Source organism: Penicillium soppii (genome assembly GCF_028829465.1).
Source record: "Penicillium soppii strain IBT 18220 chromosome Unknown utg000010l, whole genome shotgun sequence".
Lineage (NCBI taxonomy): Eukaryota > Fungi > Ascomycota > Eurotiomycetes > Eurotiales > Aspergillaceae > Penicillium > Penicillium soppii.
In genome coordinates this window covers 243,974-271,388 of record NW_026643240.1, presented here as the reverse complement: position 1 = coordinate 271,388, position 27,415 = coordinate 243,974, and the positions used below count along the sequence as shown (strand labels likewise).

Here is a 27,415-nt window from a genome sequence, read left to right as displayed (position 1 = left end):
CGTGTGGCGGTACCAACCCACTCAGCTCCTACCGGTATGACGTCATCAGACCATCGCCAGCCAACCAGCATCACGGTTGCCTCAGCCCTACCGGTTCCTCTCTGTTTTGATCTTCTGACGTCGTTGGCCAAGATGAAACGCATTAACTCTCCGGCCGATGATAACATCCCTATTTATATCTTCATCCTCCCCTTTACGATATCTCTCCTCAGTTTTCTGGCTACCACCGATTTCAGACGTCACAACAGACTTTGACCAAAACCTCACTCTACTCGACTAAATCGCAAACATGGCAGGCGCTTGCTCAACGTTGTGTTTGATCATTATCACCCTCTTCAGTCAGTTTATTTGAAATCTGCACTCCGCAGGAAATCCGATCATACTAACACGTCCATCATAGTCCCCCCTCTTGGTGTCTTCCTCATCTCAGGCTGCGGTGTTGATTTCTGGATCAACGTCCTGCTCACTATTCTCGGGTATGTTTACTCTATAACTATCTATATCTACATACCCACTTCAGCTCGGCCGCTAATGATTCCATTTTTTAGTTACTTCCCCGGCCACATTCACGCCTTCTATCTGGAATATGTCTACTATGAACGCCGCAACCGCGATCCTCTAACTCGTGCCTCTCAACGGCCCGCACCCGGCGTCTACTCTGAGCGCATCCAAAACGGAGGTCATCATCATACAAACGCGGACAGGAATTATGGTACTATCTGATTCCGTCGCGCGACACTCTTTCTTTCGCCCTCTTTGACCATATCTCGGTTACATTGTCTGTGACATCCTAAGCGAGTGCTTATTATTGCTGTATCCATACCCTCCATAGTGAAGCTTCTTTTGGGTCTAATTTTTCCCATCTGGAGTATGAAATAAAGATGCTTTTTTCTTCAAACAGGTTAGCCACTATAGTAACCACGTATTCACGATTATAAAGGAGCTAGTAAGAGACCCTAAATAATACCGTTAGGAAAAACAAGACCTCTAGAATTATTATTAGGATAAATACTAGAAAGATTACTAGAAACCCCGAAAAAGCGTATGGTTAGCTGACGCTAAGCCGATTTTTAAGAGTGTCATTAGGACTTTATATCGGAATTTATAGATTCACTTTCTTTTCGTTGCTGGCCAGGGATAACTAGCAGCCTGTGAATGTCTTTTGCAATGGTTTGGAACCCAAATCCTCCGTGCCTTGATCTTTCAAAGAAGAAATTCACACATATTAGATTTCACATACTCATAACCAAATGTAGGAGATGTGCAGTGTTCAAAACAAATGCAAATTCCAACTCTTCCCACTTAAAAACCCCTATACGCTCGCCGTCTCAGCCTTAGCCTTTGCCTCAGCAGCAGCCTTCTTATTCCCCTTCAACTCAGGGTAATCAAAAACCTCACTACTGACAACTGTCCCCGCAGTCCGCGGCACAGCCCCAGTCCCAGGAGCCCAGAACAAGGCCCCAACCCACGGCTGAACATTCCACCCAACGTGGAGAGTCACGTTCTGGCGCTCCGCAAGATGTCCAGTAATATCACTAATCTGGTACTTGCCCTTCTGGCCACGCAGCCTCAAAACACCGGGATTGACGGTCTCGGCCTTCTTGGATGCCTTAGTTTTCTTCGCAATGCGGTTCTTGTTCCGTCTCGCGGCTGACGCGGAGGATGATGAGAGCGAGGCCGGGAGGAGTGCTGTTACGCGGTCTTTCAGGACATCAAAGGAGTACGGTGACGGTGTCGCGGGGATGATCACGTCCCAGATTATGGCTTCAGAGTCGTGGACTTGTGAGTCTGCTTTATCGGATGATGAGTAGGTCGCGTATACGTAGACGAAGAGCTGCTTGGTATTCCAGTTGAAGAGTGGGCTGAGATCGGCGTCGAGGTCGAATCGGAAGGAGGCGTATTCTTCGCGTTTGGTCGAGTGGTAGTGTGGTCGACCTTTGACGCTGGATGTTTGGCAGATGTATTAGTTGGGATTTGGTTCCGGGTACCAATGCCTATGTAGTTGTTGCGATTCACTTACACCTGGACGTTCTTCAGCTGTACGGAGGCATTAGTCTCATCTGCTGGAAAGAGCAGGACTGATATAGCGGCAAATGCGCTGACAACCAATGCGACTGTGGTGAAGAAGCCGAATACCGACTGGATGCGGGTTAGAGAGGAGTGCATCGTGGGTGGTTGCTGGGAGTTGAAGAGATGAAGCCAGCTGGGCCTGTTGTGTTTGGCTCTTATCGATAAGCGGCATCTATACAGCCGCTATCTCTGGCGTTCAGCTCGTGGCGTTCATTTGAACTTGTCTTCTGGTTTGAAGTCATTGATCTGGTGCTAGATATCTACATTCCTCTATAGAATTGAATTACCTCAACCCCCCTCTCCATTGATATCTCTTGACTATCCTAGTCAACAACCACCAACAACAACCTGGGGGCCAAATCAACCGACCCCACACCATACACGATGGGTGATCATGTCCTCTTCTTCTACGGTAAATTCTCTCTTGCAAACACAAATTAAAAATACTAATATCCTCCAGGAACCCTCATGGCCCCTCAAGTCTTACACAATGTCATCCACGGCAGTTCTACGCCAGAGCCCTGGCAAAAAGCCATGGTGAGCTTCCAGCCCGCTATTCTACATGGGTATCGGCGCCACCGCGTACAAGGCGCCGATTATCCAGGCATTGTGGCTGTAACAGAAACAGATGAGAAGATTTCAGCGTCAAATGCCAGCTCCAGTGCTAGAATGTCAGTTCTTGGGATTCTCGTCTCGGGACTAACGGATGGTGATGTCCATCGGCTTGATTTGTTTGAGGGTGGGGAGTATGCGCGGGAGAATGTGACTGTGCGGAAGTTGCGAGATTCGCACGGAGGTTCTGGCGAATCTGGTATGGAGAGTCAATGGAGCAATGTGCTTGGTGCGGCTTGTCAGGCTGATGGAGGGGAGGAGGTATCGGCTGTGACTTATGTGTGGATTTCTGGGGTGGATAGGCTTGAAGAGGCGGAGTGGGACTTTGAGTCTTTTAAAAAAGATAAGTTGCAATGGTGGGCAGGGGCGAAAGAGAGTGAGTGGTGATATATATTTTTATTAGGGCTTGCTTGCCCAGATGTTTCATAACGAGCATCAGGATAGAAATACCTAAACATGCAACCTCCTACGATACATTAGGTTTTCTGTGTAGGTTGAGTCAAAAATTCAATAACAAACTGCACTGTACATTGATATATAGGGCTATAACTCTACTGTGATATTTGTTCTAACAAAACATATACCCAGAAAACCCATTCAAATCTTGATATGCCGATGGATAGATATGTATTTTCAAAAGTTTCAGAACAGCTTATGTTGAATCTAATGAGAATGTCCCACTACAACGATACCAGGGAATGATCAGCCACTATACACCTATGGTTCAAACAGAGTCAGGAAGAGATCGCGATAGATGTCAAAAAAGACACGGAGAGAAGAAAACAGATAAAATGAAGTATACAAAGTGCCTAGGAAGATAACAAGAAAGTGGTATTGAGTCCGGTCGGCAGACCTTCTATACGACACGAAATGCATCGACAGCTAGTCATGATAGACGCGACACGAAACGCTAAAATGAAAAGTGTAAAACACGCAGATGATAAGGAGCACGGTTGGCGGGCATTGCGTTATAATTAAAGTATCGCTAAAACAAGGTTTGAGAATCGCTCAGCTGAACAGGCTCATCCTTTTCGTGGTCCCCTGGGACTTTTTCGTTTGCGCGGCGCTTCAGCAGGCGGAGGCGTTCTAGGTATAGATACTTCGGGTTCTTCTTGGCTGCAGGGGACTTGGATGACTGGTTCGTTCTTTGCGTGGGAGGAACGATCGGTTTGAGGCTTTTCAGTCCGCGTCTTGGGTGCTTTCGGTTTCGGCGCAGGGGGACTTTCAGTGGGAACCATGTGCATCTGATCGACAGTTGAATCCTCGCTTTGCTCGTCGGGTACCTTGCACGCTGCAGAGTCCACAGGCGTAGATTCCTTGGTTGGTATGGTGGGCGGGGCCTCTGTCTCTTTTTGGGGCTCATGCTGGGACTCGGGCACCACATCGATGTCGGCATCGTCTTCTTGATGTGGCCGGGGCGGCCGAAGCAAAAAATCAATCGGGCTTCTGTCTGCCATGATGCGCTTCTTTGGATCCCGACTCGTCTGGGATTGTTCTTCATAAAGCTCGTCGAGGAACGTGCGTAGGCGGATCCGAAGCTCACCCGACCTGAGACGTGGCCAATCATTCTCGGAATCCATACTTCGCTGGAGCACCTTCGTGATAAACCAATCGGGACTTTGGATGAACTTCTCGACATAGGCCAGTAGGTAAAGTCCGCAATCTGACCAATTCGGCTGACTAGGTATTCCTTGGCCTCGCATTCCCTTGATCTCACTGGTATTGATCTCCAATCCGCGTTTAGAGATTGCTTCTAGGGAGATGTACTCGCGAAGGATTCTGATAGTTGGGGAACGGCTGACATCAAGGGAGTCAAAGGTGATGATCGTCGGCTGATTGGGATGCAGCTTTTGCCCAGACCGTTTCTTCCTGGATTTGCCTATTGGCTGAGAAGCTGCAGCCTCGTCTTGGGCAAGCTTTTGGGCAGAGATCTTGGAGAGATTCGCGGGCGAGGAAGTCGGATTCTCATCAGCATCTTGCCCCTCATCGGAGGAAGGCTGTTCTTTTCCTTCTGGGTTCTTTGTATATTTTTCTGCAAGCTCTTTTTCCTCGATCGACAGAGAAGCAAGACGCCTCCGGGTTTCTGGTTCCTTTGGAGGCTTTGAAGACTGCTCGACATTATTTTCCGGGCTTCGCTCAAAAGTTTTATTAGACTCTGGCTTGAGTTCTGGCTCTGGAGTCTCGTCGATTTCTTGCACCTTGGTTTCAGGTATGGGTGCTGGTTGCTTCGTCGGGGAAGATGCTCGAGATGGCTGCACAGACTCCACTGGCTCCGCGTTCTCAAATGACAAACTGGGTAAATTGCAGATGATGGCAATGTACCAATGATGATGTTCGTTGATAGGAACTAGAATGTAATCGTAGCTGAAGAGATCGACACTCCGAGTCCACTTTTCCACGCCTTTGTAATTAATGTCACGCTTGCCTCGAGGGGGGTTTGTGAGGGTCGCAAAGAAATAAGAGTTGAAAAAATAAATCCGACGCGCAGCATCTTTGTTCGTTCGCTCGAGATGATCTTGAAGGAACCGCATATAAAAAGCAATGAGGTTATCATTGAGGAAAGTGTCCTCGCGCAGCCGGTCACGATCATCAAGATTGACCTCCGCTTTCTTCGCTCCGTTCGGCGGGTAAACTAAGGGCTTTTTCCAGTTTTCTCGGAAGGCGTCATCTTCAAGTGGAGACTTTTGATCTGTGTCATGTAGCCCGTCCTCGTTCATCCTAGAGTGTCTCCCGGGTGCACGTCGGGAAGACCGAGTCTCGCGAGTAGTTGGTCCCAACGGTTTCACGGGAATCTCAGGTCCAGCATCGGCGTCTGATTCGGGAGGTTGATCTCCCTGGTCTTTGAGAATGGATTTGAAGGGCTTCGCATAAGGTGGGGATCTCTGACGTCGAGCTTGGACAGGAGAAGTGTCTCGCGACTCAACAGTGCCATCTTCAGATCCCATCATGGCTTTGCGACGTCGCTTACTCTTAGATAGCTTTGCATCAACAATTACACCATCGGCTCCTCTTAATTGGTCAGCTAGTTTTAGCCGTCGGTTGGCTTTTGTAGGGATGGAGCCACCAGTTCGATCATGCAATGACGCCCTGGTCTGGTCGGACACGCCTGCAAAGTCTGATGCATGTGCTGCAAAAACTTTATCCATGTCTTTCCTGTTTCATATTAGCATCTTGCGACAAATCATCAGGACGTCTTCCGGAGGTCATACGCATCTCTGAACTCTTGTCCGACATTCGGCAACTCCAAGGCTTTGAGCATGGTATTCCTTTCGGCCGGAGTACAAAACTCAATGTCAACGCTTTTGCTGCTGTCCCCGTAGTCTTTCCTCATAGATAGGCTTATCTTCCGACTCGTGCCCTCGCCGACAAGAATATTCCCGATATCTTTGTAGAGAATCAGTCGTTCATTGCCCGGACCAAGGTCTTGGCCAAGTTGCAGCCCTAACTCGATAACATTAATCGGGACTGATTCATTCTCAGCGCAAGTCTTGTAGAATAATCCCATCCGGTAATAAGACGCTTTGAATACCCTTTTTCTGGCGGGCTTCAGATGAGAGCGCTTGGCCTTTTTCTTGTCTTGCGGTGGGGAGGAAAAATCTGTTGGTTGAATGTCGGATGGTGAGCGTTTTCGAGTGACGGGTTCAGGGTGAATTTCAATTCTGGATTGGCGTCCAGCTTTGACTGGCTTTTCTGTCAAGGAGTTCAGTAATGAATGAGTCGTGATATCACCTTGAAGCTCATCTGGGCTTTCTCTGCCGTTGACAGAAGGACGGGTCGCATTTGAAAAATTGGCAGAGCGAGCCTTATCGGATTTCTTTGCTCCAACCTCGATTCTGTCCATGACAAGAGCCTCACTAGCGCCTTTTGACTTGTCGTTGGCCTGACCTTTCATCGTATCTCGCCGTTGCTGTACTGCTTTTTCAATAAACTGCTCATCTGGAGAGCCAGAAAAAGCGAACTGTCTGATATGAGATCGACGAGGACTGGGTGACATTCTGACGTTTCTCTCGACTTCTTGAAACTCATCGAGATTCTGAGGAAGACCAGCGGAGCCCTTATGCTTCGTTCTAAGACTTTGCAATGGTGAGCTCAATGGAGGCTGCTGGGGCCGATCCACAAGAGTATTTGCCCCGGCAGCTTCAAGACCCACGTCACTCTGGCGCTGCCTTTTATTAGGCCGATTCGACTCTTCAAATGCATCGTCCAACAATATCGGGTTTTGTCGCATATTGGAGGTTTGTCTATTTGACTTTCCCCGAGCGTGAACAGGCCCACTTGTCCGGGATTTGGCTGAGATCTTGTCCGATGGGGAAAAAGAGTAATTTGACTGCGAGAGGGTCAGACATAACATATACTCATCCAGCATCTTACACTTACTCCTGGCTTCTTGCTCTTTGATTGCATTGTTGCGCCGGTCTTTATCTTCACGGCTTGGGGATCCCTATCAACCAATAAAATCCCAGTCAGCGTCATTGTTCCAACAACACCCTCCTCAATCAGAAAACGCACTTGTAAGATCCCCCCAACAAACGAGCCTCATCTTGCCGGTCCCGGGAATTCTTTTTGGGGTCGTTGTTCAACATCTGCATGGAATGGCCAGTCCTGCGAACGGGTGTCATCGTCAGCTTTTGCGCGCCGGCAGGCTGACGAGGGAACATCTCTAACCGGTCCCTTGGGTCTAAGACAGGGTACGAAACTCGGGTATGTGATCGTTGGCTTGTAATCGGGGGTCCAGATGGCGAGAAAATAGTATCGACATAACTATGAACAGACTAGATCATCGATCAGCCTCACGATAATCGGCTGAAGGTGTAGCGTGGGGTAAGCGACGCGGGCAAGATCAGGTGGGATTGATTAAAAGGTAGTCGTGTTGGGGATAAGGTTGGAGGGTTGTATAAAAAGCCCGACAAAAGCAAACATGAACGAAATGAAACGCGCGTGGAGATAGGGTAGAAACACACCTCCGGGTGAGCAGTGGTACCAGCGTCTCGGACAAAAATCACTTCGGGCTGGGTGTCGTCGGATTCTGGGAAGGAGTTGCGACCAGGTCGAGAACGAGGAGGGGTTGAGGGTTGTTCAAGTTGGACTGCAGGTCGATGGTCTTGGACCCTTTGGGCTCGCGGGGAGAGAGTAGCAAAAAACTTGGCAACACTTTCGAACATAGACATTAGGGCCAGCTCATGGCATTGTATACCATGTAGATTCCATATCTGTTTTTTTTTCCTTCTTCCGCTCGTTCTTTTCCCAAGTACGCCGCATCGTCATATTAGCTCAAGGGCGGTCAGACTTCTTTTGGCGCCTTAGGATTCAGGCATCATTTGATATAGAATCACCGCCATAGCTAACTATGACCTCTAAGGCCTTGGATAGAAAAAGGTAAGAAGATGTTGACCTCATAATAGTGTGTAATAAGCGCATCCACAACTGTTATTGTAATAGGTAAGGGTATGAAACACATGTTACAGGGAAATTGCATATAGTGGCAAAGGATACTCTCAGAGAAAAGCATTAGCAGGCTGATACTGCACTGCATTCATGTTGCATACAAGTGAAAACATCACGCATGAGCTCGGATACAAAAAAAAAAGGAAAAACAGACATATCACACTCAAGACATAAACCAAATCAAACCGCTGAGTTCGCCGCGATGCCCCGCCACCCCTAAGACCCAAACGCGTCCCAATGATTCGTGAATGAAGGTTTCTTTTTTTTCCATTTCGGGTTTACTATACAGGGCCCAAAGCCGGGCTGAGGTCTCCCGTTCATAGGTCCACGGCCACTTTGCCCTTCTCTGAGTCGTCTTGGCCCGGACGTCGTCGTTCTTGATGACCAGTACCGGTTACGGTCTTCTCATGACGAGCTTGGTCAATGGCAGATCGCTGTGCAATGCTGTCGTCATGACTCTTCCAAATGATGTTGGTGTCTGTTGGGAATGCTAGCAGGCGCTTAATTGTTTCCCTATTGAGCAATGCACTGTTAGGTCGAACAAAGTGATGAAGAGCAATCGGTGAAAAAATACCTGATCTTAATGTTGCGCCCCCCGTCAATTCTCGTCCAGACACTCAAGACGTCCTCGCCACCTCGGACGCTCAACACTGCACCGCAGACTTCATCCCCAGCCTCCGCAAATTGATCTCCAACCATAGCCAAGAGGAGATCCTCCCAGTAACGGTCCGAGACACCCTTCTTGAAGCGCACAATCCACTTACCTCCCCGCTTGTTCGCCTCATCTTCCCAGACGGGCCGAATGCCCTTCTTGAAAATGTGGTAGTCGGACACTGTAGGGAGAAGAGAAGGGCGCTTGAGATGGGAGTAGACAGCCCAGAAGCTCTCTACGGAGGATATCGAAGCCAGCGGCACAGTGGATTTTTCATAGTCGGAATATTTAGGTGTGGGAGGGCGATACCAGACGATCCATGTGGACTTGAGCGCATGCTCACCAGGAGCAGAGATAACTTGGTGGTCAAAAGCGTTCTGTGCCTCATGCTCCAGCAGTACGTCCCGTCGGTCACCGGGTGTTTTCAACTCGGAGCCACCGGGAGTCTTCGGCGCACCGAATGAGGCAAATGCGCCGGATCCTAGACCAAAGGCGGATGAAGCATTGGTTGATGGCGAGGATACACCGGCAGATAATGGGGATATTGCGTTAAAAGGGTTTGAGCGGCCATGCGAGCTGTCAGGTCCGAATCGCTTGGATGGGCGGGGCAATTCGACACGGGTGCCGTCTTTAGGTTCGGTCCCGGACGTTGACAGGGACAATTTGGAGGAGCTAATGAAGAAAAAGAAAGAAAGAAAAAAATGGTTAGTAAAGGTATAGGATGACTTCATATATAGGTGGAGGGGCACACGACTTACTTTGTCCGGCGGGTCCACAAGTTTGCATTATCCATCGCGATTGAGAAGACTGCCCGAGACACGAGTGGTCATCAGGAGAGAAAAAGGACCCGAAAGAAATGGTTACACAAAGAGAATGGAGACGCCTGCGCTGTTATCTCTCAAGTGACGTAGTAGGTAGTTTGGGGATGAAACTGAAAGGGAATTCTGGTAGTTGGGTTCAAAGGAGGATTCGAGTTGGGTAAAAAGAGTGATGTCGGTAATATGTAGTTTGATAGTATTTCGTGAAATAGAGAGAAGTTTGTGTTTTGTTTCTTTTTTTAAAAAAAGGAAATAAAGAATCGAAAGGTGGGTTATAAGTATAAAAGAAAAGAAAAAGAAATGTGAACTTGATGGAAGGTGAATATGGAAAAGGCGTTGACGATTGAATCGGAGACTCGAGTAGTCAGCTTCAACCAATCAAAAGTGATTTCGCCTGCAGCCTTCGCACCGTCTTTTTTCCCGTTTTTCCTTTTCTTTCGCGTCGATTTTTTTCTCTTTTCCTTTTCTTCTTCTTCTCTCAAGACCACCAACTCAAATCAACGCTGGAGACTCATCCTTTTACAGTCCGGGCGTTTCCGATGTGTAGGTCGAGATTGATTGAATCGCATCTAAAACCATCATCACGAGGGCTTAATAGCAACCCATGATGCGGTGATGACCTGAATGCACGGCACATCCATATATATCTCTCTCTTATATATTTTCTTTCTCTTTTCTTCTGTTCTTCTTTTAGTACGTCAATTCTATAAATGTTCTTTTTTTCCCAAATATTTCCCGGCAATGAAGAAACTCTTTCGAGCTCTCTGGTAATCCGAGGACTCAACCGCCGTACTACTTTGGCCTTCGGGCTCGCGAGCTGGTTGAGCATGCGGTAAACAGGCAAAGTCTGAGCCATTGTATATGCACAGATTGTGTTCTGCCTGCTGGTTTCAATTAATGTCGAATAATAGCGTGGTAGCTATCCCTGCTGTGTTTACGTTTTAGTCAGGCGAAAACGAAAGGGACTCGAACACTGCAAAACATGCTACAGATCTCACACCACCCTTCATCGATACATTGATACATTCAAATCAAATACAAATAATAACAATAATAATAATAGTAATTTCGATTTATGATCAATGGGCAATATGTCACAAAAAAAGCCCGGAACCAGAATACCTTGGTGAATCCTCATAAATGTCAATGTAAGCCAATATCCACCAACCATGTCCGATGCAATACAGAAGCAGAAGCAAATAAAAATTAACAATCAGAAAATAAGCAATCATCCATGTGCGGTCTGTTTACTAGATTCTTGTTTCGTCCGCTTCGACTCCCGATCACTGCTCGGCACTGAACCTTCAGCCTTGCGCTTGTCGCGATCCTTTTGATTTTGATATTCCACGCGCCGAGCTTCTTTGCGGAGGGCCTTGGATTCAAACTCGTGCCAGTCGCCCTCAACGTGCTCCAATCTGTAGACAATGTTAGCAGATGTTTCGAACATAAAAGAGAACCTAGGGTGCTTACTCAATCGGCGGTTGGGGGGCTGGTTCTTCCGATGTGAAATAGGGGTGTTTGAGAACATCCTCAGCACTTGGTCGTTGTGCGGGGTCATAGCGGAAGATCGAGGAGATCATATCCATTGCACCGGCTGAGAGGACATCACGGTATTGGTCCTCGAACACACGCTTCTTGCGTTCTTTGGGTCGCATCAGATGGAACCAGGGCATCTCTACGAGGTCTGGCCACTCGGTTTTAGTAGGGGTACCCAGAGCGTTGTAGAGCTTTTCCATCTGACTGAGTTCGCCACCTTCTCCGGGGAATACAGCCTTCTTTGTGAACATCTCCATGCAAACGCATGCAGCACTCCATACATCAACGGCGGGACCATAACGGGTTTCACCTAGCAGTAATTCAGGGGGCGATACCAAATAGTAATGACTCGGTTGGTGTAGTCGAGTTGACGGCTTTTAGAAAAGAATCGGGCCAGGCCAAAGTCAGCATACTTGAGCAAACCTCGGTTGCTGATCAGGATGTTGGCTGCCTTAATGTCTCGGTGGAGAACACCACGGTGGTGAAGATAGTTGAGACCCTCGAACATCTGCTTGGATAGATCTTTCTTGTGTGCAAGGGTGAGATCGAAAGTGGGGTGGTTGATCAGTCCAGTCAGATCGTGAGAAAGATATTCAAAAACCATGAAACACTCGTTCTTCTCAACCATGACCTCGAGGAGGCTGACAACGTTATGGTTTCGGAGATGTTGGAGCAACTTGATCTCTCGCACGGCGGTGATAGGGAATCCATCCTTTTCACCTTCCATTCGAATTTTCTTGAGGGCAACCTTTCGCTGGGTATAGACATGGATTCCTTTGAAAACCTTGCCATACGTGCCAGCGCCAATCACAGACTCATTGCCGGGCTTTCGGAAGTAGACAGAATCAGCGTTTGCGAACTCTGCCGGAAGCGTAGGACGGGGTTTAGGGCGTGAGAGAATCATTGTTTGCTTAGGGGGTGCCTCTCTTGGTGGTTCTGGCAAAGGCTCACGCCGGCGGTCATACCAGTCCGCCGGTCGATCTGGGGGCCGGTCTCCTTTCCGTCGATCACGCCGTTGATTTTGATCAAAGCGGCGATCATCTCTCCGGTCCCGTGGATCACGGAATTCTCGTGGCTCTCGGAAATCCCTGCGATCCCGGTCTCCTCGGTCCCGTCCACGATCCCGGCGGTCGTGTCTTGGCTCTGGCTTGAATTTGGGCAATGGTCCGTTGGTTAGGCGATTGCGGGGTGATGTTTGTTCCTGTGGAGGTAGAGGTGCACGAAGGGCCGGCTCGCGGATCTGCATCCGTTGAGCAAGGTCGGGCACCGGCTTCGGAGCGGGAGAGGGTGCAGCCTTGGATTTGAAGGCAAAACTGAACTTTCCACCCTTTGGTGCAGGAGTCGAGTTTTCGGGCTCTTGATTCGGCTGAAGCATGTTCTGGATATCCCCACTATCAGATGGGGGCTGTGTCTGGTTCTCTGTTTCGCGAAACTCTCTGTCCTCGTGGAAATCCCGGTTGGAGGGCCGGGGATGACTCTCACTGTCACCTGCCCGAGGGGATTCTGGGTCATTGTGAGAATGCGGCCGAGTGGGAGTTTGTGACCCATGGGTGGGTGCAGTGTGAGGATTAGGCTGCCCACCACGGCCGCGAGATCCAGATGCAGTCCATTGCAAGTTGTTGTAATGTGCTCTTCCGCCGCGTTGTGAGGGTCCGGCATGGTAAGGATGAGGGCCAGAGCCTGAAAAACGCCTGTCTGGACCTTGATTTGAGAAATTTCCGCGATGACCGCCACGGTGAGGAGGTCCGCCACCACCGTATGAAGACTGAGAAGGATGGTTCCCGGGGCCGTTATATTGGCCTTGGTTCTGATAGTAGTTTCCCGGAGGTCCATTTTGCGACGAGTAATTGTCTTGCTGGTAAGGAGAGGCGTGACTAAAGGTAAAGTTAGGTTGAAATCAACTGGAAGAAAATCACGGATGAATGGATAAGAGACTCACCCAGGTCCGGGATGTGAAGAAGGGCCATTCCACCCGCCTCGTCCCGCTGAGTAGGGTGATGGGGGTTGCGGGGAGCCATGAAATGAACCCGTTGATGTCCCATGCTTAGGGGATGTCGTATAGGGTCGGGTATCAAGATGTGGTCGAGAAGATCGACGACGTGACGGGTTTTTCACATCGTGGCGCATTTCATGCATTGGGTGTGCATCTCGAGAATTAGCGAATTGTTCTTCAGAGGGGCCGAGATTTTCAGAGTCAAAGCTCGGAATTGGTCGAGGGGGAGACAGAGAACGGGGATTATCATCAGCAATGGGCTGGATTGGTCGAGTTGGTATCATTGCAGGATCATGCCTGGAGGTGTGAGAGGATATAGAAAACCTTGAATTCGATTGAACGGAATGCCGCGAGTTTGAGCGATAGTGAGATCCGTGGTCGCTATAGTTGTCACCGTAGTTCTCACCACCAGGGGTACGAGATCGTCGGTCGGGTGAAGGATGGAATTCCCGATCATGAACGGGTGATCTAGATCTTCCCGGCCGCGGGAAATCTGGCCGACGACGGTCTTTTCCACGGCGGTCCCGACCTCGTCGAGGAGACCTTCTTCTGGGAGCACCACGACCCTGATTCCGGCCACCTCGTTTCCTGAAAGAAGGGCTTCGGTCTCTTCCCTCTCCGTAATTGGTGAAGTTTGAACGTTGCGGAGGCAGGGGTCCACGGTATCCACGCGGAGAAGGACTTCGAGTCCTTTGTCGTTTTGATGGAGGTCCGTTCGGTGATTGGTCTCTGCGGAACACGGGGGCTTCTCTGTCGAAGGATGCAGAAGGATGGGCATTCCAATCACCTGCCGATGATGAAGGGCGGTTCGAATCGGTGCGACGATTGTTTTGAAAATTTGGAGGTCCAGGGGAGCCTTGCGGATGAGGAAGTTCTGGCGCAAAATCGCCTTGGTCGTGAGAAGCGTCAGGGCCGAAGCGGGACGCGCGCGGTGGCGACCGCCCCGGGCGATCAAAATTGCGATTATTAGGCCGGTGCGGACGGCCTCGATCACGACCTCTACCCCTGCCTCGATCACGGCCTGAGCCTCGACCTCTGCGTCTTTCTCCGTCACGGGGCTCACGCTCCTGGTCAGCGCTCCACTGGTCTCTCAACACCGGACTCCTACGGGACCCAGCCATGTCAACTTCGCTAACGGCATCTGGTTCAAACAAGAAAAAGGAGATGTATCAAGGAGGCCAATCCTTGGAAGAAGCCTGCACTTGAATATAGTGATGAGTAGGCGTAGTGCACGATGGCGCTTCCAAGCGTCGCGATTCCAGGCGGAAGTCTTTCGGGGGGTGACCCGGGTGGGGTGTTGTTCCGGATTCCGAACTGTGCAGACTATCAAGCGACTGTGAACAAAATGAACATGAGCAAGGGGAGATTGAATGGGGCTATACGCACCAATTCAGATTTATCAAATACAACCCTTTTTTTGTCTTGACAAACAAAGAGAACTACTGTGTGCTCGAAAGATTGTCACCTGGATGACTCGGGTTTTTGCTGACTGATCCCCGATGCGGCTCTACTTGATTCGACGCTGAAAAGTGTTGGCGTGCAGCTGTCGAAGACAAGTGCAACCGGTATTCTGTTTTCCTTTTTTTTTCTCTTCCACTTTGAGTAACTTGCGCTGGGAATGTCGGGCTTTTTCTGTTCAGGTGATGTTTGCAATCAGGTGATCTGGGAAACCGACAAGGGTTAAAAAAAGCCAGCGGGAGCAAGCCTAGCTCTTTCTTTCTTTTCTTGATTTCGCTCGCTCATTCTGCACTTTGTTTTGTACAGCAACCTGCCAGTTGGTGGCAAGGCTGTATGAGACCGGATTGGCCAGTCCCAAAGATAGAACTATCTACGTATTGCACAAGGCCAGATGGGCCAATGTCCACAGATGCACCGTTGTAAGGACCCATGTTGATCCATCAGGTCACATAAAAACACACTGGGCGAGTATTTAAAAGTCGCTCCCAGGTATCAAGAGGCTGCCAACCAACCCAAGGGGGAGCAATCCAGTGCATGGTTCACTGAAACAAAGTTGATACCTTATTGTATCATATCCAACTGGAAGATTTCCGGCACATGTAGACTGGATAGTCGGCGAGGGTCCCAGGGAAATTGCTCCAAATAAGAGGGCAAGTGCTGGTATTGTCGGAGTTTACAGCAGATAGATCAATGATCAACTTATCCGGGGACAGATACCAGTGCAAAACATGGGCGGAAACCCCAATTTCGACTCCAACTTAAGTCGACCTTTAAGGGGCATTGAACCTTTGTTCTGCTGCTCATCTGATTTCTCAAGTTGACGATGGATGTCCGAAATTCCAGGTTGACTCGGGCTTCTGATGGCGGATGTACTGGATGTGAAGTCAATGTACGAGGCATCCAATGCCGCACAAGATCGAAACAATAATGCTGTTCTCATCGCAATCCACAAGAATGAGAAAGTCCACATAGTTGAGCCCTGTCAGTGAAATGGTAGAGGCTAAGCCCTGCACTCAACCAAACCCGTCCGTCATATTAAAATCGCTGAGATCAATTCCAGGACAGAAGTCCACAGTTTTTAATCTAAATCAAGCAACGCCTTAAGATGTTGGGTGTGGCTGAAAGGAAATCAAGGCCGCGGGCTGAGACTCAACCCGGAATTGAAAATAGGTTGCAAAATGAACCCTCAGCCATTCTCAAAGAAAAGAACACCTCGCAAAAAGACAAGAAGGCATAATTTAACAAAAAAAAACAGTTGAATATGATCAGCAAGGGAGTATGCTGCATCAAAATGGCAGACCCATCAGCGCAGGGAGGTGGGTTGATGTCACGGGTAAGTGGAAGTTGAACCTCAGCGTGGGGTCACATGGATCGGTCACGTGATGTCAACGAAGTATATAATCCAGTCATGCATGCAACATTGGAAAAGAGTATAAAAAGAATGCATGTGTAAGATTTGAGTGCTAGAAATTTGGGCTTTAATTCCCTAACTTCTAGCTCAGGGCTCATGAAGCTTTCGTGGATTTTCTGGAAGTCAAATTTACTAATCTACAACACTTTAGCGAATATTCCATATTGATTGATAAGAAATTTGATGAATAAACAATCAAATTTCAATATGAGATAGCAAATTGGGAACTAAAGCTTGATCTCAATAAGACGTGAATGTGAGACAAATATCAAGGGCAAGGTGAACAACACAGAAGCTGTATAGTTAGCTGCAATCTAAAGCAACTTCAGCTGCTGAAATTCACGGCTAATTCTTCTCTTGGTCATTGCATTGCATGAATTTAAACTTGAAGGACTATTTAAGAACGAGAACTATGTCAGAGTCTCTCTTTCTTTTTTGCTGATCTCGGAGGTTTTATAGGGGGAGAAACCACTTCGATAATGCGGTGTGAAGAGTGTATATGATCTCGAAGATAGGCAAATTCACACAGTCGGTTGAATGTGGCTAAATCGACATCTGGCCAGTCAACATGCTTGTTTTTTACCTCAATTGTTACCCCTTTGAGGAGGGTGTTCAGGCTCCGAGAGAGCTCTGCAAGGGTAGAAGAGTGCACCGTTATTTCAACACTGTCTGGGCCAATCTGGAACGTGAACACGGATGAGGAGAGATTTCTAAGAGTGTCAGAGTTAAACCATGATGAGTCATTCCTAGATCTGCTCACCTCCTCAAAGGGCTCTCCATTTGAACAAAAATAAAATGAAGCATTTCTAGACCTTGACTGGCCAGGACAAGAAACATGATGCCTACCTAAGTAGATCGTGGGAAGAAATTTGTTCATCTATCCAGTTAAAATTGTACGAAGGATTCATTTATACATAGATACATTGTTTGCTATAGTTTCTACCGGAATCCACAGAAATCGACAACAATCTTAGGTACTTTGTTAGTTACATATATTTGTAGTCAAGCTAGGAATAAAAGATTTCCACTCTGTAGCCATAACAAGAGAGATTCAATTTGATGTCAAACAATATGCATTCACTACTCTTACAAAACACCCAATCTTAGCATATCAAGATTGACACAAATCTCATTTAACACCTCACGTACGGGTCAGTTTCAATCATTTCCCGCTCACAGCTTGAGACAGGCTCACCCCGTCCAGCCCCTTACTCATACAGATACCTCCCACCTATTTCAGTCATAATTCCAAGGGTGGTCGAGCTTGACCTTCCCAGCCTGAATCTTCTCCTCCCCTCGATGCAGACTAGGCAGGAAAGCCTCCCCCTCCATCACTAGAGCCACGATCTCCTCCTTGGTGCGTGGTCCTGGCCAGAATACCCGCGGACTTGACTCCGCTGGGTCGCAAGCCTCGCCCCCGGCCTCAAGGTTAAACGCGAGCGCACTTTCTCTTAGCCGACACTCGGAGATAGTGAGAGCATGCATGGGAGCCTCCAGGTAGACCCAGGACTCTCTCAGTCTGTGGTGGTCGAGGCCAGACTGTGGCGGGGCTACCGCTGTCTTGGGCTTGTCCTTGGACTTCTCCTTCTCTTCTGTCTGAAATTGTTCTTCGCTCGCTTCAACTGGCGAGTCGTCAGCGCCGTCGATCAGGAAACGGCGGTGGGCGCGGGCATGCACTCCGTTAGTGTAATCGACGGTGGGCGTCAAGGCTCCCTCCCGTGCTGAGGACTCGTATGAGGAGCGCGGCGACTCCGAATCGGGCTCTGACGGGGGGAAATTGCTCTCGACCGCCTCATCGGAGGACATTGAATCCGGCTGAGTGCTGTTGACAACGCCCAATTGGGAAGACGATTGTTCCGAGGGGGTGGGCAGGCTTGATGGCGTCGCTACAAAGGACGCAAGCGGGGTGAGAAAAACTGTGGCACGAGGGTCTTGGTAAATCCCTTCTGGGGCATGCCGATTTGACCATCTCAGTTGCAAACCGAATGTCGGGTCTGAAGATGAGCTCAAATCAATTGGTGAGCTGAGACGGAAAGATTGGTCTGATGAGATGATGGCAGGAGTTCTTAGCATATTAGGAGGGCTTGGAAGCGTGGCTGGGCTTGATGTCGAACGATGAAGCGTTCTGGTTCGTCCCAGGAGTGAATCAACGGCTGAAGTTCCCACGATGTGAGTCCTGGATGGGTAATGGGGCGGATTCCATTCGGACGGCACGACTGAACGAGCTGGTGTACTTGGAACAGCAATGTATTCAGCAGCGACCAGTGCGAGCTGATAACGGATAGGAGCCCTTTTGACGGGCGATATTAAACCAGTTGCTGATATCGTAGGAGTCGACAAGTCGGATGCATCATCTGTATCCGACAAAACAGCTGGACCTGAGCCGGGCGTGAATGCAACCACAGTTAACGGGGCAGATGTACCAACAGCATTAGACACAATAGGTGGGCCTGATTCAAAAGTCGTCCTAGCAGTCGATAAGGCGGATTCATCAGGTTTACTAGACGAAACAACCGAAGTGGTCAATTCTCCATTTTGCGGGGGTAGCACTGAGACTTGAGGAATAAGCTCCATGGTGCCATCGAATCTGAGAGGTGGAAGGGCTCTGACAAAAGAACCATCTTCGGTCAAGACGATCCAAGGAGGTACTTGGTGTACCATTGAGTCACCAGGAATTGTCATTGACTGAACTCGATCAACGGGAATGCCAACGATAATTTGTTGCTGAGGTGGAATAGGCTCGTCACCAGCTGTTGCATTTTCGAAGAATGCGAATAGGTTGGGCTGTGACGTGGTACGAGAAGCTGCAAAGGGGCTATTGCTCACGGTAGAAGATATGTGAGCGCGCGGCCCGGGGACAGGATGGGAAGTTGTAGGCGCAGGGTTAGAAACCACGGGATGGGGAGTCACAGTACCAGGATGGATCGTAAAGTTGGAGAGCAGGATCCCCGGGAGGTCTGAAAGAGTAGTCTCAAAGCCCGAAGGGATGGCAGAATCAGGGAAGGTAATATCATGGGGTTTGTAGGTCGCAAGGTCAGAGGATTGAGTGCTAAGCTGAGATAACTGAGTCGCAAGAATGAAGTGGCGGCTCGAAAGACTGTTGTAACGGCCTGAAAAGTTGGACCGAGGAACTGCAAGGCCGGAGTGATAAACTGAAAGATGGGGGTGGTGAGCTGCAAGTTTGAAATAATGAGTCGCAAGCTCAGTGTAAGAGATCAAACGGTTAGTACCAGGAGCTGTGGCGTTGGAAGCCACGGATTTAGGGGTAGAAGTGGCTGGGATCTTGAGATATGCCTGCGGCGGCAATACCAGTGATTCGATGGAGCCATGAGCTGAAACGCTAGATGACATCACAGAAGATGACCTCAGGCACATTTCGGATATTTCAAAGGTGTCTGGGTGCGGGAGGACAGATGGTCCAGCCACGAGGATAGGGCTAGAAGCCGCGGGGTTGGAAAAGGCTTGAACAGAAGCTACATCAAGCATAAAGGGAACTTCAACGGTTTCCGGCTCAGGTAACTCAGATGACCCGGTGATAGTGCTAGGAGCCACGGGGTCAGAGAAGGCTCGAACAGAGGCAGCATCAAGCATAATGGGAACCTCTAGAGTTTCCAGCTCAGGTAGCCTAGAGGATCCAGCCATGGAGCTAGGATCCGCGGGATTCGAGAAGGCTCTTACAGAGGCTATGTCAAGCATTAAAGCAGCATCGAAGGATTCCGGCTCGGATGACTCGTATGCTTCAGCTACAGGGCTGGGAGCCACCGGGTTGAAGAAGGCACGAAGCGAAGCCATGTTAAAATTGAAAGATTCCAGCTCGGGCAGCTCGGATGATCCATCCATGGGGTTAGAGTACTTAATATCAAAAAATTCTGATTCAGGCAGCTCGGACGGTTCAAATACAGGCGCATGAACGAGGCTTGGAGAAGCGGGGGGAGACTCGAACTGCATGATGGGCAGATCAAATGAAGCAGGGGTGGAAGGCTGACTTTCATAAGCGTCGTCTTGAACCTCATGTTGCTCGAGCTGATCTTCGGGCTGATCCTCCGTTATTGGTAGAAAGGTGCTTTCGGTAGAAGATGGGATTGGAGAAGGTGAGTAGATATTAGAGACGCGGTGAGTGTGAAGATCTCGGAGGTGAGAGTCAATGTTTGACTGGAGGTCTTCAAGAGTGTCGGAGACTCGACGGAAAGACTCTCGCTCAATAGCGTCAAAGATCATAGGCTCGTTTGGGGGTGTGATGGCCTCGTCTCGGCCGTAGTCAGGCCAGCCGTAACTTGCTGAGGGTCTTTGGCGATCACCCATTTCGTGGGCATGAGTGCCTCTTCAGTGGAAAACCTTGGACTCTGTTGGGTTAGCTGTCTGTTTTCGTGGCGGGAGAATTGAAGAGGCTTGTTAGACATACATACCTCAAGTGCTTGTCGTTGAGACCTTTCTGAGATGAGGGACAACCAAATACTTATGAAGAGGATAAAGCATGGAGCCACACCTGAATAGCCTTAATGACCGATGGTATGTGGTTGGTGAGGCTTGAGAACAAAAGAAAACGGAGAAACAACGCCAAGATACGGTATTAGCAACAACAAAAAGCAAAACGCTTGCAAGAAAAGTAGAGTCCCGAAGTGGAAATAGACGTAGAAACACGCGGGTTTGCAGAGCACGTTGAGCTTCGGAATCGAGATATGACCTTAGAGAAATGGTGTGAATGAATACATGAGGGGAGTGAAGGGAATATAAAGGATGAAAAGGATGTGAAAAAGATGAGGAAACACACGAAGAAGAAGAGAAGAAGAATGGTTGCGAGAAGAATTGGAAAGACTGGCCAAGGTAATTGTACGTGGACGTGCGGCCTTATAGGCGCGTTGAACGTCTCATTACATCGCCAGGGACCTTTACACTTCTAACCATTCAACTTGCTTTGTCGTTGAGGACTCAGAGGTTTCCCAGATGCGCTGGCAATGAGATGGCAAGATCATTGCTGGTTCAAGAGCCTGTCCAAGCTATTTGATTTGACAAAGACAATTATGGTAGAGTATTTGCAGCAGTCTCGGTGGATTATGATAGTGGGTTATACTCCACATAGTTTCATTGGGATAAAGGTCGAATTGAAAGAGAATATACATTTCTAATACATGGGTTGTATACAAAGTACACCTCCCAGTGCTTCTAGATATGGATTCATAAGCGTATGGGATCAAGTGTTGAAACGACCTTGCCAGTGGTACCATCGTGAAACTTCGATGAACCTGAAGCGAAGGCCTCTTGAGGGTTGTGTTAGTCGAACAGGATAATTTTTGGCCCCTTTCCCAAGCCCATTGGCCGGGGAAGAGGTTGCCGTCTGTCAAAGCCTCCGAGGAATATGTTACAAGGGCGGCAGTGAATAAATGGCAATCAGGAGACCAGGACTGAAGTTGCCGAAGGATATGCAAAAAAATCGAAATGAGACAAGACAGAAACACCAATCCACGCTTCGTAAAGGGAAAAATAGCAAGGCCACCCAGAACCTGTTGAAAGGTCATCGCCAGAACTCCAAAATAAAATCCGTAAATCAGCGCCCCATGCTTAGAATGGGCGGTTGGTGTAATATGTCATTATCTGCGATTCAGCAGAGTCAAGAACTCTTCGCGAGTCTTGGCGCTAGAGCGCATGCATCCAAGCATACAGCTAGTAGTCGTGGTGCTGCTGACCTTCTGCACGCCGCGCATAACCATGCAAAGGTGAGAAGATTCCATGACAACACCGACACCACGGGGCTTGAGGACTTCGGAGATTGCCAGGGCAACTTGCTTGGTCAGGCGCTCCTGGACTTGAAGTCTGCGGGAAAACATCTCTGCTAGACGGGCTAGCTTGGAGAGGCCAAGCACACGGCGGTCAGGGATGTATCCAATATGCATCTGTACATGGTTAGAATGGATCAGACGACATCGATGTGCGGAAATGTCGATACCTTTCCAGTGAATGGGACCATGTGGTGCTCGCACAGCGAGAAAACGTCAATGTCCTTGACAATTACCAGCTCATCGTGATCCTCGTGGAAGACCGCACCGTTGACCAAATCCCGCACATTCTCCTCATAGCCCTTGGTGAAGTAAAGCATGGCCTTGGCATATCTCATGGGAGTCTCGCGGAGACCCTCACGCTCCGGATCTTCTCCGATGCATTCGAGAATTGTCCGGATGGCTCCAGAGAGCTTGTCAAGTCGTTCTTCGGTCTGTTCCGGGGTCGCTTCTTTACGCTCTCTAGTTCCAGGACCTGAGGGCGATAGTTAAAATCAAAACAGCCAACACGATATCCCCACTGTATGACCAATAGCACTTACAGGGCCAGCTGAGACCATCAAAGTCAATGGGCGGGTTCAATGTGTAGGGACTGGCGGGACGGCTGACGGTGGCGGGAGGGGTCAATGGGCCACCTTCATCGCGGATATGGCGGGGAGGGTCGCGCAGGGTCGGGCTGGAAGTGAAAAAAGTTAGTCAATCATAAACCCCGGGCTGAGTGCAATATTATCATATTCATACCGCACTGGCGCCACGCTGCGAATTGGCACCGAGACAGTGGAAACGGGCGTGGGCTCAGTGGAGTCGGCTCCAGTTCCAGTGGGCTGGATTTGTGATTCGAGTTCAAGAGGGATTCGCGGCTCAAATGAGGTACGAATAGAAGAATTAAGACTCTCACGCTCACGGGCATCCCGACTCCCGGCTGGATATTGTAGCGGGGAGCTACCATTCAACATGTGGGATGGAATGGCCGACGGCTTGGAACTTGGGGGAGATCCGGAACTCATGATAAATATGAAGTTGATTGATATAACACCTTTTCTTCAAAGGTGATAGAGATATATAATAGAAGAATAAATAAGAAGTCAAGTCACCGTTTTTTTTTTTGGCCGCTAACTTTCTTTTCCCCCTCATTAAGCTCTCCACCAATCACCGTCCCTCCCGGTGATGACATGATAGTCTCCGCGGGGGAGTTTCGGAGATCCCATGCAACCTCCATACATACTCCGTACATACCTACTATTGACAGTGTTGGTAGATCTCTTTATTCTCTGTCACTCTCGTGGATGAAGGATACATATATGTATGAATATGGATGTGAAGTCCATTTGTGGATACACAATTCGCCACTTCTGACTTATACAACGCTAGCTTTATATAGTAAGTGAGACACTCGCGCGAAACTACGGACTCCGAAAATAATGGGTGTCATGCTCAGGTGGGATAATTAACTACACTAGGGAAACATTCACTTAGAAAAATCATGCTCTTTGTGCTCTGTAGTTAGTCACCCCTTAGATGAAATATTGCTGACCCTCCATGGCAGAAATATGTTTGACCAGTTCACTGCCACCAGTTCTGCGCTGACAAGTACGCAACTAGCCATGAGCTATCATAAATCGATAGGCTAATTCACTATTCCAGAGTGAGCATAAAATACCGTAGCCGGTGAAAACACGGCTCGGGATGTATCACATCAACTAACTTGACATCCTCGCAGCATACTTACAACCTACCGCCCACGCGTTTGAATCGAGATTATATTAAGAATTCCCATGACGCAGCTGATTATAGCCTATGGATTTTATACCATTGCTCCGAAACCTACGGTTGGTCTTTGTACGGTATTGGGGCACTAAATCGGAAGCGGTAAAACTAACTTGAAAAGGCAATTCATACCTAGGTCCGCGGTTTACATTGTAAATCTATCAACATTTTTTCAAGGAAAATAGACCGTTGTAAAGAACCCGTGGATGGCTTGGTTAGGTGGGTTTTTCTGTTTCATCAAACTGATCAGTTTGATTATAACATTGGGTTGAGTTCTACAGTTGAGGTACATGGTGGGTATAAGCTCCCATCTATATATATCGAGCTGGCCAACTTTGCTTATACACTCAGTTGATTTCCAACGTTGGAAGATTGCTGGTGCCATAAACTACATGTAGTAGTCGCTCAGGTACATCAAATGTCCCTCTCACCAACATACCTGTACACATATTGTTACCCCCACAACAAATGAATTAAAGTAACTTTTCATACTACAAGTGAAATTTGACTGGAATCCGTGGACGCAGACAAACCTAGCTCATCCGATCTGACTTTGATAAATGTCACCTCTTCATTCTTCCTCTTGTCTTCTGTCTTTTTCCCTTCCCCCGATCAACCAACATGTTCCAATGAAGCTCCACAACTTGAGAGCCATCACATCAAACCTTCATTTCAAAGTTAGAGGAAAAGACAGCCTGACTCGTCACCAAACTACAGAGACAACAACACATACAATTTCGTACCCACGCCGAAACCAGCACTCCCACCAGCTACCACCACAAACCGACCCCCAACACCACCCCATGCGACAGGCCATCTTGCGTCTTCATAACACGAGCTATGGTCCCCCAACTACTAGTCTTACAGCTTCTGAACTTGGTCACAATGTTACTACAGCTAGCTCGGGTCGCCATGCTGTCGCACCCATTACTGTCAGCTCTCATAAAGAGACCCTTCCATGTTACAATGGTCTGGGTATCGTTGAAGGCAATACTACTGGCTCATTGAGGAGAGTGAATCGCATCGGCCGGACATAATGCCTCAAACAGCCCAAATTCGCACCCAATTGGGGCTGTGGCGCAATTGGTAGCGCGTGGTACGTTCATCTTGACACGTCATTATTACCGTGTAATTTACTAACATCAACACAGCGACTCCAGTTCGCAAGGTTATCTGGTCGAGACGGGTCAGCCTCAATCTTTTTTTTTTCGCTCCCGCTTGGTATATTCTTTCTTGCTATATCAAACGTTTTTTATATGCATTGACTCGGTTGATACTTTTTTTTTGTCTGTGCGTAATAGGACAATAATACTTAGGAAAGATTGTGTGGGTATTGAAAAAATTCTGGGTAGTATTGCCAACCGCCGTAAGATCTGGCACCAAGTTGGGGCTGTGGCGCAATTGGTAGCGCGTGCGACTCCAGTTCGCAAGGTTATCTGGTCGAGACGGGTCAGCCTCATCTCCTTTTTTTATTGTTTTTTTGGGTACATCGCTATCAATAATGTAGATATGCCAACTGTTTAATGTAGAATATATTGATCCTTTTTCTTAGAAGAATCCAGGATTATATATCTATGATTAATATTTATAGGGACTTTGAGGTACTTTGGATGTAAATATTTTTTGGTGGCGGGCTATTATTAGGTGCGGAGCAGCTTTGGGTTATAAATTAAGAAATCGCCGTTTCTTCCACCAAGTTGGGGCTGTGGCGCAATTGGTAGCGCGTGCGACTCCAGTTCGCAAGGTTATCTGGTCGAGACGGGTCAGCCTCATCTCTTTTTTTGTTACTTTTCTGCCACTATTATAACTGGCTGAGCATTGGTTTCTTTTTGGTTCGACATCATTGATCTAATATCAGAGTAGACTGGGTGGATGCTAATATTCGTATGCCTATAATCTCCTTAATGCTAAATACGCATGTACATTGTAAGTCTAAAGACTGAGGGTGTTTCTTCTAGCAGAGTAAAATTGAATATGAATATAGGATGAATTAGTATTTTTGAACTGATGTTCATTATAATTCTGACTTGCATGAGGGAAAAAAGAACATGTCACATTTAACCTACGCCTCGATCTCTTCTGTAGGGACATCTTCAAGGTCTTTGCCCACAATAGCATCTGCCACCTTCCATACCTGCAATAGGTTATCCTCAGCCGCTGAGCACAGAACCCATGGGTCGCTGAGGTTCCAGCTAAAGTCTGAGATACGGTTTGTGTGGCCACCGTGCATAAACAGCCTTTGGAGCAAAGTCAGTAAACAATTCGAAACAGATAGAAAAAGAAGAGACGTAAAGAAAGAAATCACTTACAGCTCTGGAGGCCCATCTTGGGCATCCTCGGGGGTTTGCTCCTCACCTGCTCGGCTGAGGTCCCAGAACATAATTTTGCGGTCATAGCCGGAACTGGCCAGGACGGATTCCTCAAACGGATGCCACGAGATAGACTGCACGGAGTCGGTGTGGCCCTCCAGGGAGTGGAGCTTTGATTTCAGGTTACGCAAATCCCAGATGCCGATGGTTTTATCGGCAGAACCCGTAGCCAAGATAGTCTCGGAAGCAGGGTTAAAGGAGATAGAGTTGATAGCATCACGGTGCTGGCCCACAGCTGAAGCGGCCGAGCGAGTAGAGTCGTCTTGACGGGTATCAAGAATTTGAAGCGTGATGTCATCGGACACAGTTCCGATGAGAGAGGAGTGAAGAGGGTGATGTTGAACGTCGTTGACGATTGAGGAGTGGTGAGTGAATGTACGGCTTGGTCGAACTGCCTTGTTACCCTTGGTGTATGTGGTGATGTCCCTGCGGTTCGGCTCATTTAGCTACTAGTCATGTCCTCTGAATCGGGGCTGCTTACCAGAGTCGAACAGTCTTATCCTCGCTACCGGTTGCGAGGTGGCCTTCTGCATGGGGGTTCCAGCTAAGTCCAAAGCCTTCAGCTTCATGGCCCAAAAGCTCCATCTGAGGGTTGACACTTCCAGTTGGCAAGCTAGGGTGCTTCGAGCGGTCCCAGATCATCACCCGGCCATCCGTGCACATCGTCGCAATGATATTAGGGTTCTGAGGTTGGTACCGGGCCTTGTTGACCTCACCCTTGTGATCAATTTTCTGGACAATGTTGAACTTGATTTCCATCTGAGGCTTCTTTGAGCCCCCGCCGTAACCACCAATCTCTCCCCTGTCCTCGTCATAGTCTTCCGCATTTGGGACAGCAGGGTTCGGAAGTTGAACATGGGCAATCTGAAGGTAATTCTGTGCTTCACCGGTAGTATGTGTGCCGATAAGGAGACGGTGGGTTGAGTATGGCTTGTCCGGGACTCTGAATGAAATTAGTTAGACCGAGGACTAAACTTGTGGAGCTTCGGAAACGTACTCTTGCTTATCTGGTAGCCACTGGGTTGTAAGAGTAGGCCACTCTAACGCCGTACTGAGTATCATATCATAAAGGAATGGCGCATTCTTCTTCCATGTTTTATACTCTGCGATTGATAAAATTAGCGACCATAATTGACGGAGCTAGATATATGCCTTTTATAGCTACCTTCGTTGATGGCCTTCTCGTCGGTGTGTTCATGGTCTTGGTCCTGATCCTGATCTTGATCGTTCTCATGTTCGTCACCAACACCTAAGCCTCGATTAGATTGAGATTTCATGTGCGTAAGGATAAGAAGACTCACGGGCATCCTCGTCATAGGGGTCCATTTTGCAATTCAAATTGATTCAAATCAATTAGCAATACAGAGCCAGTTTGATAAGACTTGAACACGGTAGGGGGTGTAGAAGTAGACGAACGTAGGGCAAAAGGGAAAGAAGCTACGCGCATCGCGTTAATTGAGCCGGGTGACACGCTAGTCCTTATAAGGTGGGCGGTGGAGGGGCTCGAGCT

The 27,415-nt window shown here is 48.4% G+C and overlaps 11 protein-coding genes across 11 annotated transcripts; 2 read left to right on the top strand and 9 right to left on the bottom strand.

Annotated features, from left to right (window-relative positions):
* Positions 1 to 289: 289 nt before the first annotated feature.
* N7529_010740 (YqaE/Pmp3 family membrane protein) lies at positions 290 to 723 on the top strand (the record flags this gene model as incomplete). The annotated part of the gene is made up of 3 exons (XM_057246267.1): positions 290 to 338; positions 401 to 476; positions 549 to 723. The coding sequence occupies 3 exons, from the start codon at positions 290 to 292 to the stop codon at positions 721 to 723; spliced, it is 300 nt and encodes a 99-aa protein (XP_057091616.1).
* Positions 724 to 1,312: 589 nt separating this feature from the next.
* Positions 1,313 to 2,166, bottom strand: N7529_010739 (signal peptidase complex subunit SPC3; the record flags this gene model as incomplete). Its single annotated transcript, XM_057246266.1, has 2 exons — positions 1,313 to 1,943; positions 2,021 to 2,166. 2 exons carry the CDS (start codon positions 2,164 to 2,166, stop codon positions 1,313 to 1,315), a joined length of 777 nt encoding a protein of 258 aa, XP_057091615.1.
* Positions 2,167 to 2,454: 288 nt separating this feature from the next.
* N7529_010738 (gamma-glutamylcyclotransferase family protein) lies at positions 2,455 to 3,069 on the top strand (the record flags this gene model as incomplete). The annotated part of the gene is made up of 2 exons (XM_057246265.1): positions 2,455 to 2,482; positions 2,531 to 3,069. The coding sequence occupies 2 exons, from the start codon at positions 2,455 to 2,457 to the stop codon at positions 3,067 to 3,069; spliced, it is 567 nt and encodes a 188-aa protein (XP_057091614.1).
* A 635-nt stretch (positions 3,070 to 3,704) lies between these two features.
* Positions 3,705 to 7,340, bottom strand: N7529_010737 (uncharacterized protein; the record flags this gene model as incomplete). Its single annotated transcript, XM_057246264.1, has 4 exons — positions 3,705 to 5,835; positions 5,892 to 7,009; positions 7,060 to 7,123; positions 7,192 to 7,340. 4 exons carry the CDS (start codon positions 7,338 to 7,340, stop codon positions 3,705 to 3,707), a joined length of 3,462 nt encoding a protein of 1,153 aa, XP_057091613.1.
* Positions 7,341 to 8,444: 1,104 nt separating this feature from the next.
* On the bottom strand, positions 8,445 to 9,572 carry N7529_010736 (eukaryotic translation initiation factor 4E; the record flags this gene model as incomplete). The annotated part of the gene is made up of 3 exons (XM_057246263.1): positions 8,445 to 8,640; positions 8,702 to 9,451; positions 9,538 to 9,572. The coding sequence occupies 3 exons, from the start codon at positions 9,570 to 9,572 to the stop codon at positions 8,445 to 8,447; spliced, it is 981 nt and encodes a 326-aa protein (XP_057091612.1).
* Positions 9,573 to 10,825: 1,253 nt separating this feature from the next.
* On the bottom strand, positions 10,826 to 11,390 carry N7529_010735 (Protein kinase; the record flags this gene model as incomplete). The annotated part of the gene is made up of 2 exons (XM_057246262.1): positions 10,826 to 11,012; positions 11,068 to 11,390. The coding sequence occupies 2 exons, from the start codon at positions 11,388 to 11,390 to the stop codon at positions 10,826 to 10,828; spliced, it is 510 nt and encodes a 169-aa protein (XP_057091611.1).
* Positions 11,391 to 11,443: 53 nt separating this feature from the next.
* Positions 11,444 to 14,247, bottom strand: N7529_010734 (uncharacterized protein; the record flags this gene model as incomplete). The annotated part of the gene is made up of 2 exons (XM_057246261.1): positions 11,444 to 13,007; positions 13,073 to 14,247. The coding sequence occupies 2 exons, from the start codon at positions 14,245 to 14,247 to the stop codon at positions 11,444 to 11,446; spliced, it is 2,739 nt and encodes a 912-aa protein (XP_057091610.1).
* Positions 14,248 to 17,231: 2,984 nt separating this feature from the next.
* N7529_010733 (uncharacterized protein) lies at positions 17,232 to 20,297 on the bottom strand (the record flags this gene model as incomplete). The annotated part of the gene is made up of 1 exon (XM_057246260.1): positions 17,232 to 20,297. The coding sequence occupies one exon, from the start codon at positions 20,295 to 20,297 to the stop codon at positions 17,232 to 17,234; it is 3,066 nt and encodes a 1,021-aa protein (XP_057091609.1).
* Positions 20,298 to 21,583: 1,286 nt separating this feature from the next.
* N7529_010732 (GTP cyclohydrolase I) lies at positions 21,584 to 22,776 on the bottom strand (the record flags this gene model as incomplete). Its single annotated transcript, XM_057246259.1, has 4 exons — positions 21,584 to 21,886; positions 21,940 to 22,244; positions 22,312 to 22,445; positions 22,511 to 22,776. 4 exons carry the CDS (start codon positions 22,774 to 22,776, stop codon positions 21,584 to 21,586), a joined length of 1,008 nt encoding a protein of 335 aa, XP_057091608.1.
* Positions 22,777 to 24,772: 1,996 nt separating this feature from the next.
* On the bottom strand, positions 24,773 to 25,309 carry N7529_010731 (uncharacterized protein; the record flags this gene model as incomplete). The annotated part of the gene is made up of 2 exons (XM_057246258.1): positions 24,773 to 25,052; positions 25,230 to 25,309. 2 exons carry the CDS (start codon positions 25,307 to 25,309, stop codon positions 24,773 to 24,775), a joined length of 360 nt encoding a protein of 119 aa, XP_057091607.1.
* A 289-nt stretch (positions 25,310 to 25,598) lies between these two features.
* N7529_010730 (WD repeat RBAP46/RBAP48/MSI1 family protein) lies at positions 25,599 to 27,231 on the bottom strand (the record flags this gene model as incomplete). Its single annotated transcript, XM_057246257.1, has 6 exons — positions 25,599 to 25,773; positions 25,846 to 26,331; positions 26,387 to 26,848; positions 26,903 to 27,008; positions 27,071 to 27,154; positions 27,207 to 27,231. The coding sequence occupies 6 exons, from the start codon at positions 27,229 to 27,231 to the stop codon at positions 25,599 to 25,601; spliced, it is 1,338 nt and encodes a 445-aa protein (XP_057091606.1).
* Between the last annotated feature and the right edge of the window lie 184 nt (positions 27,232 to 27,415).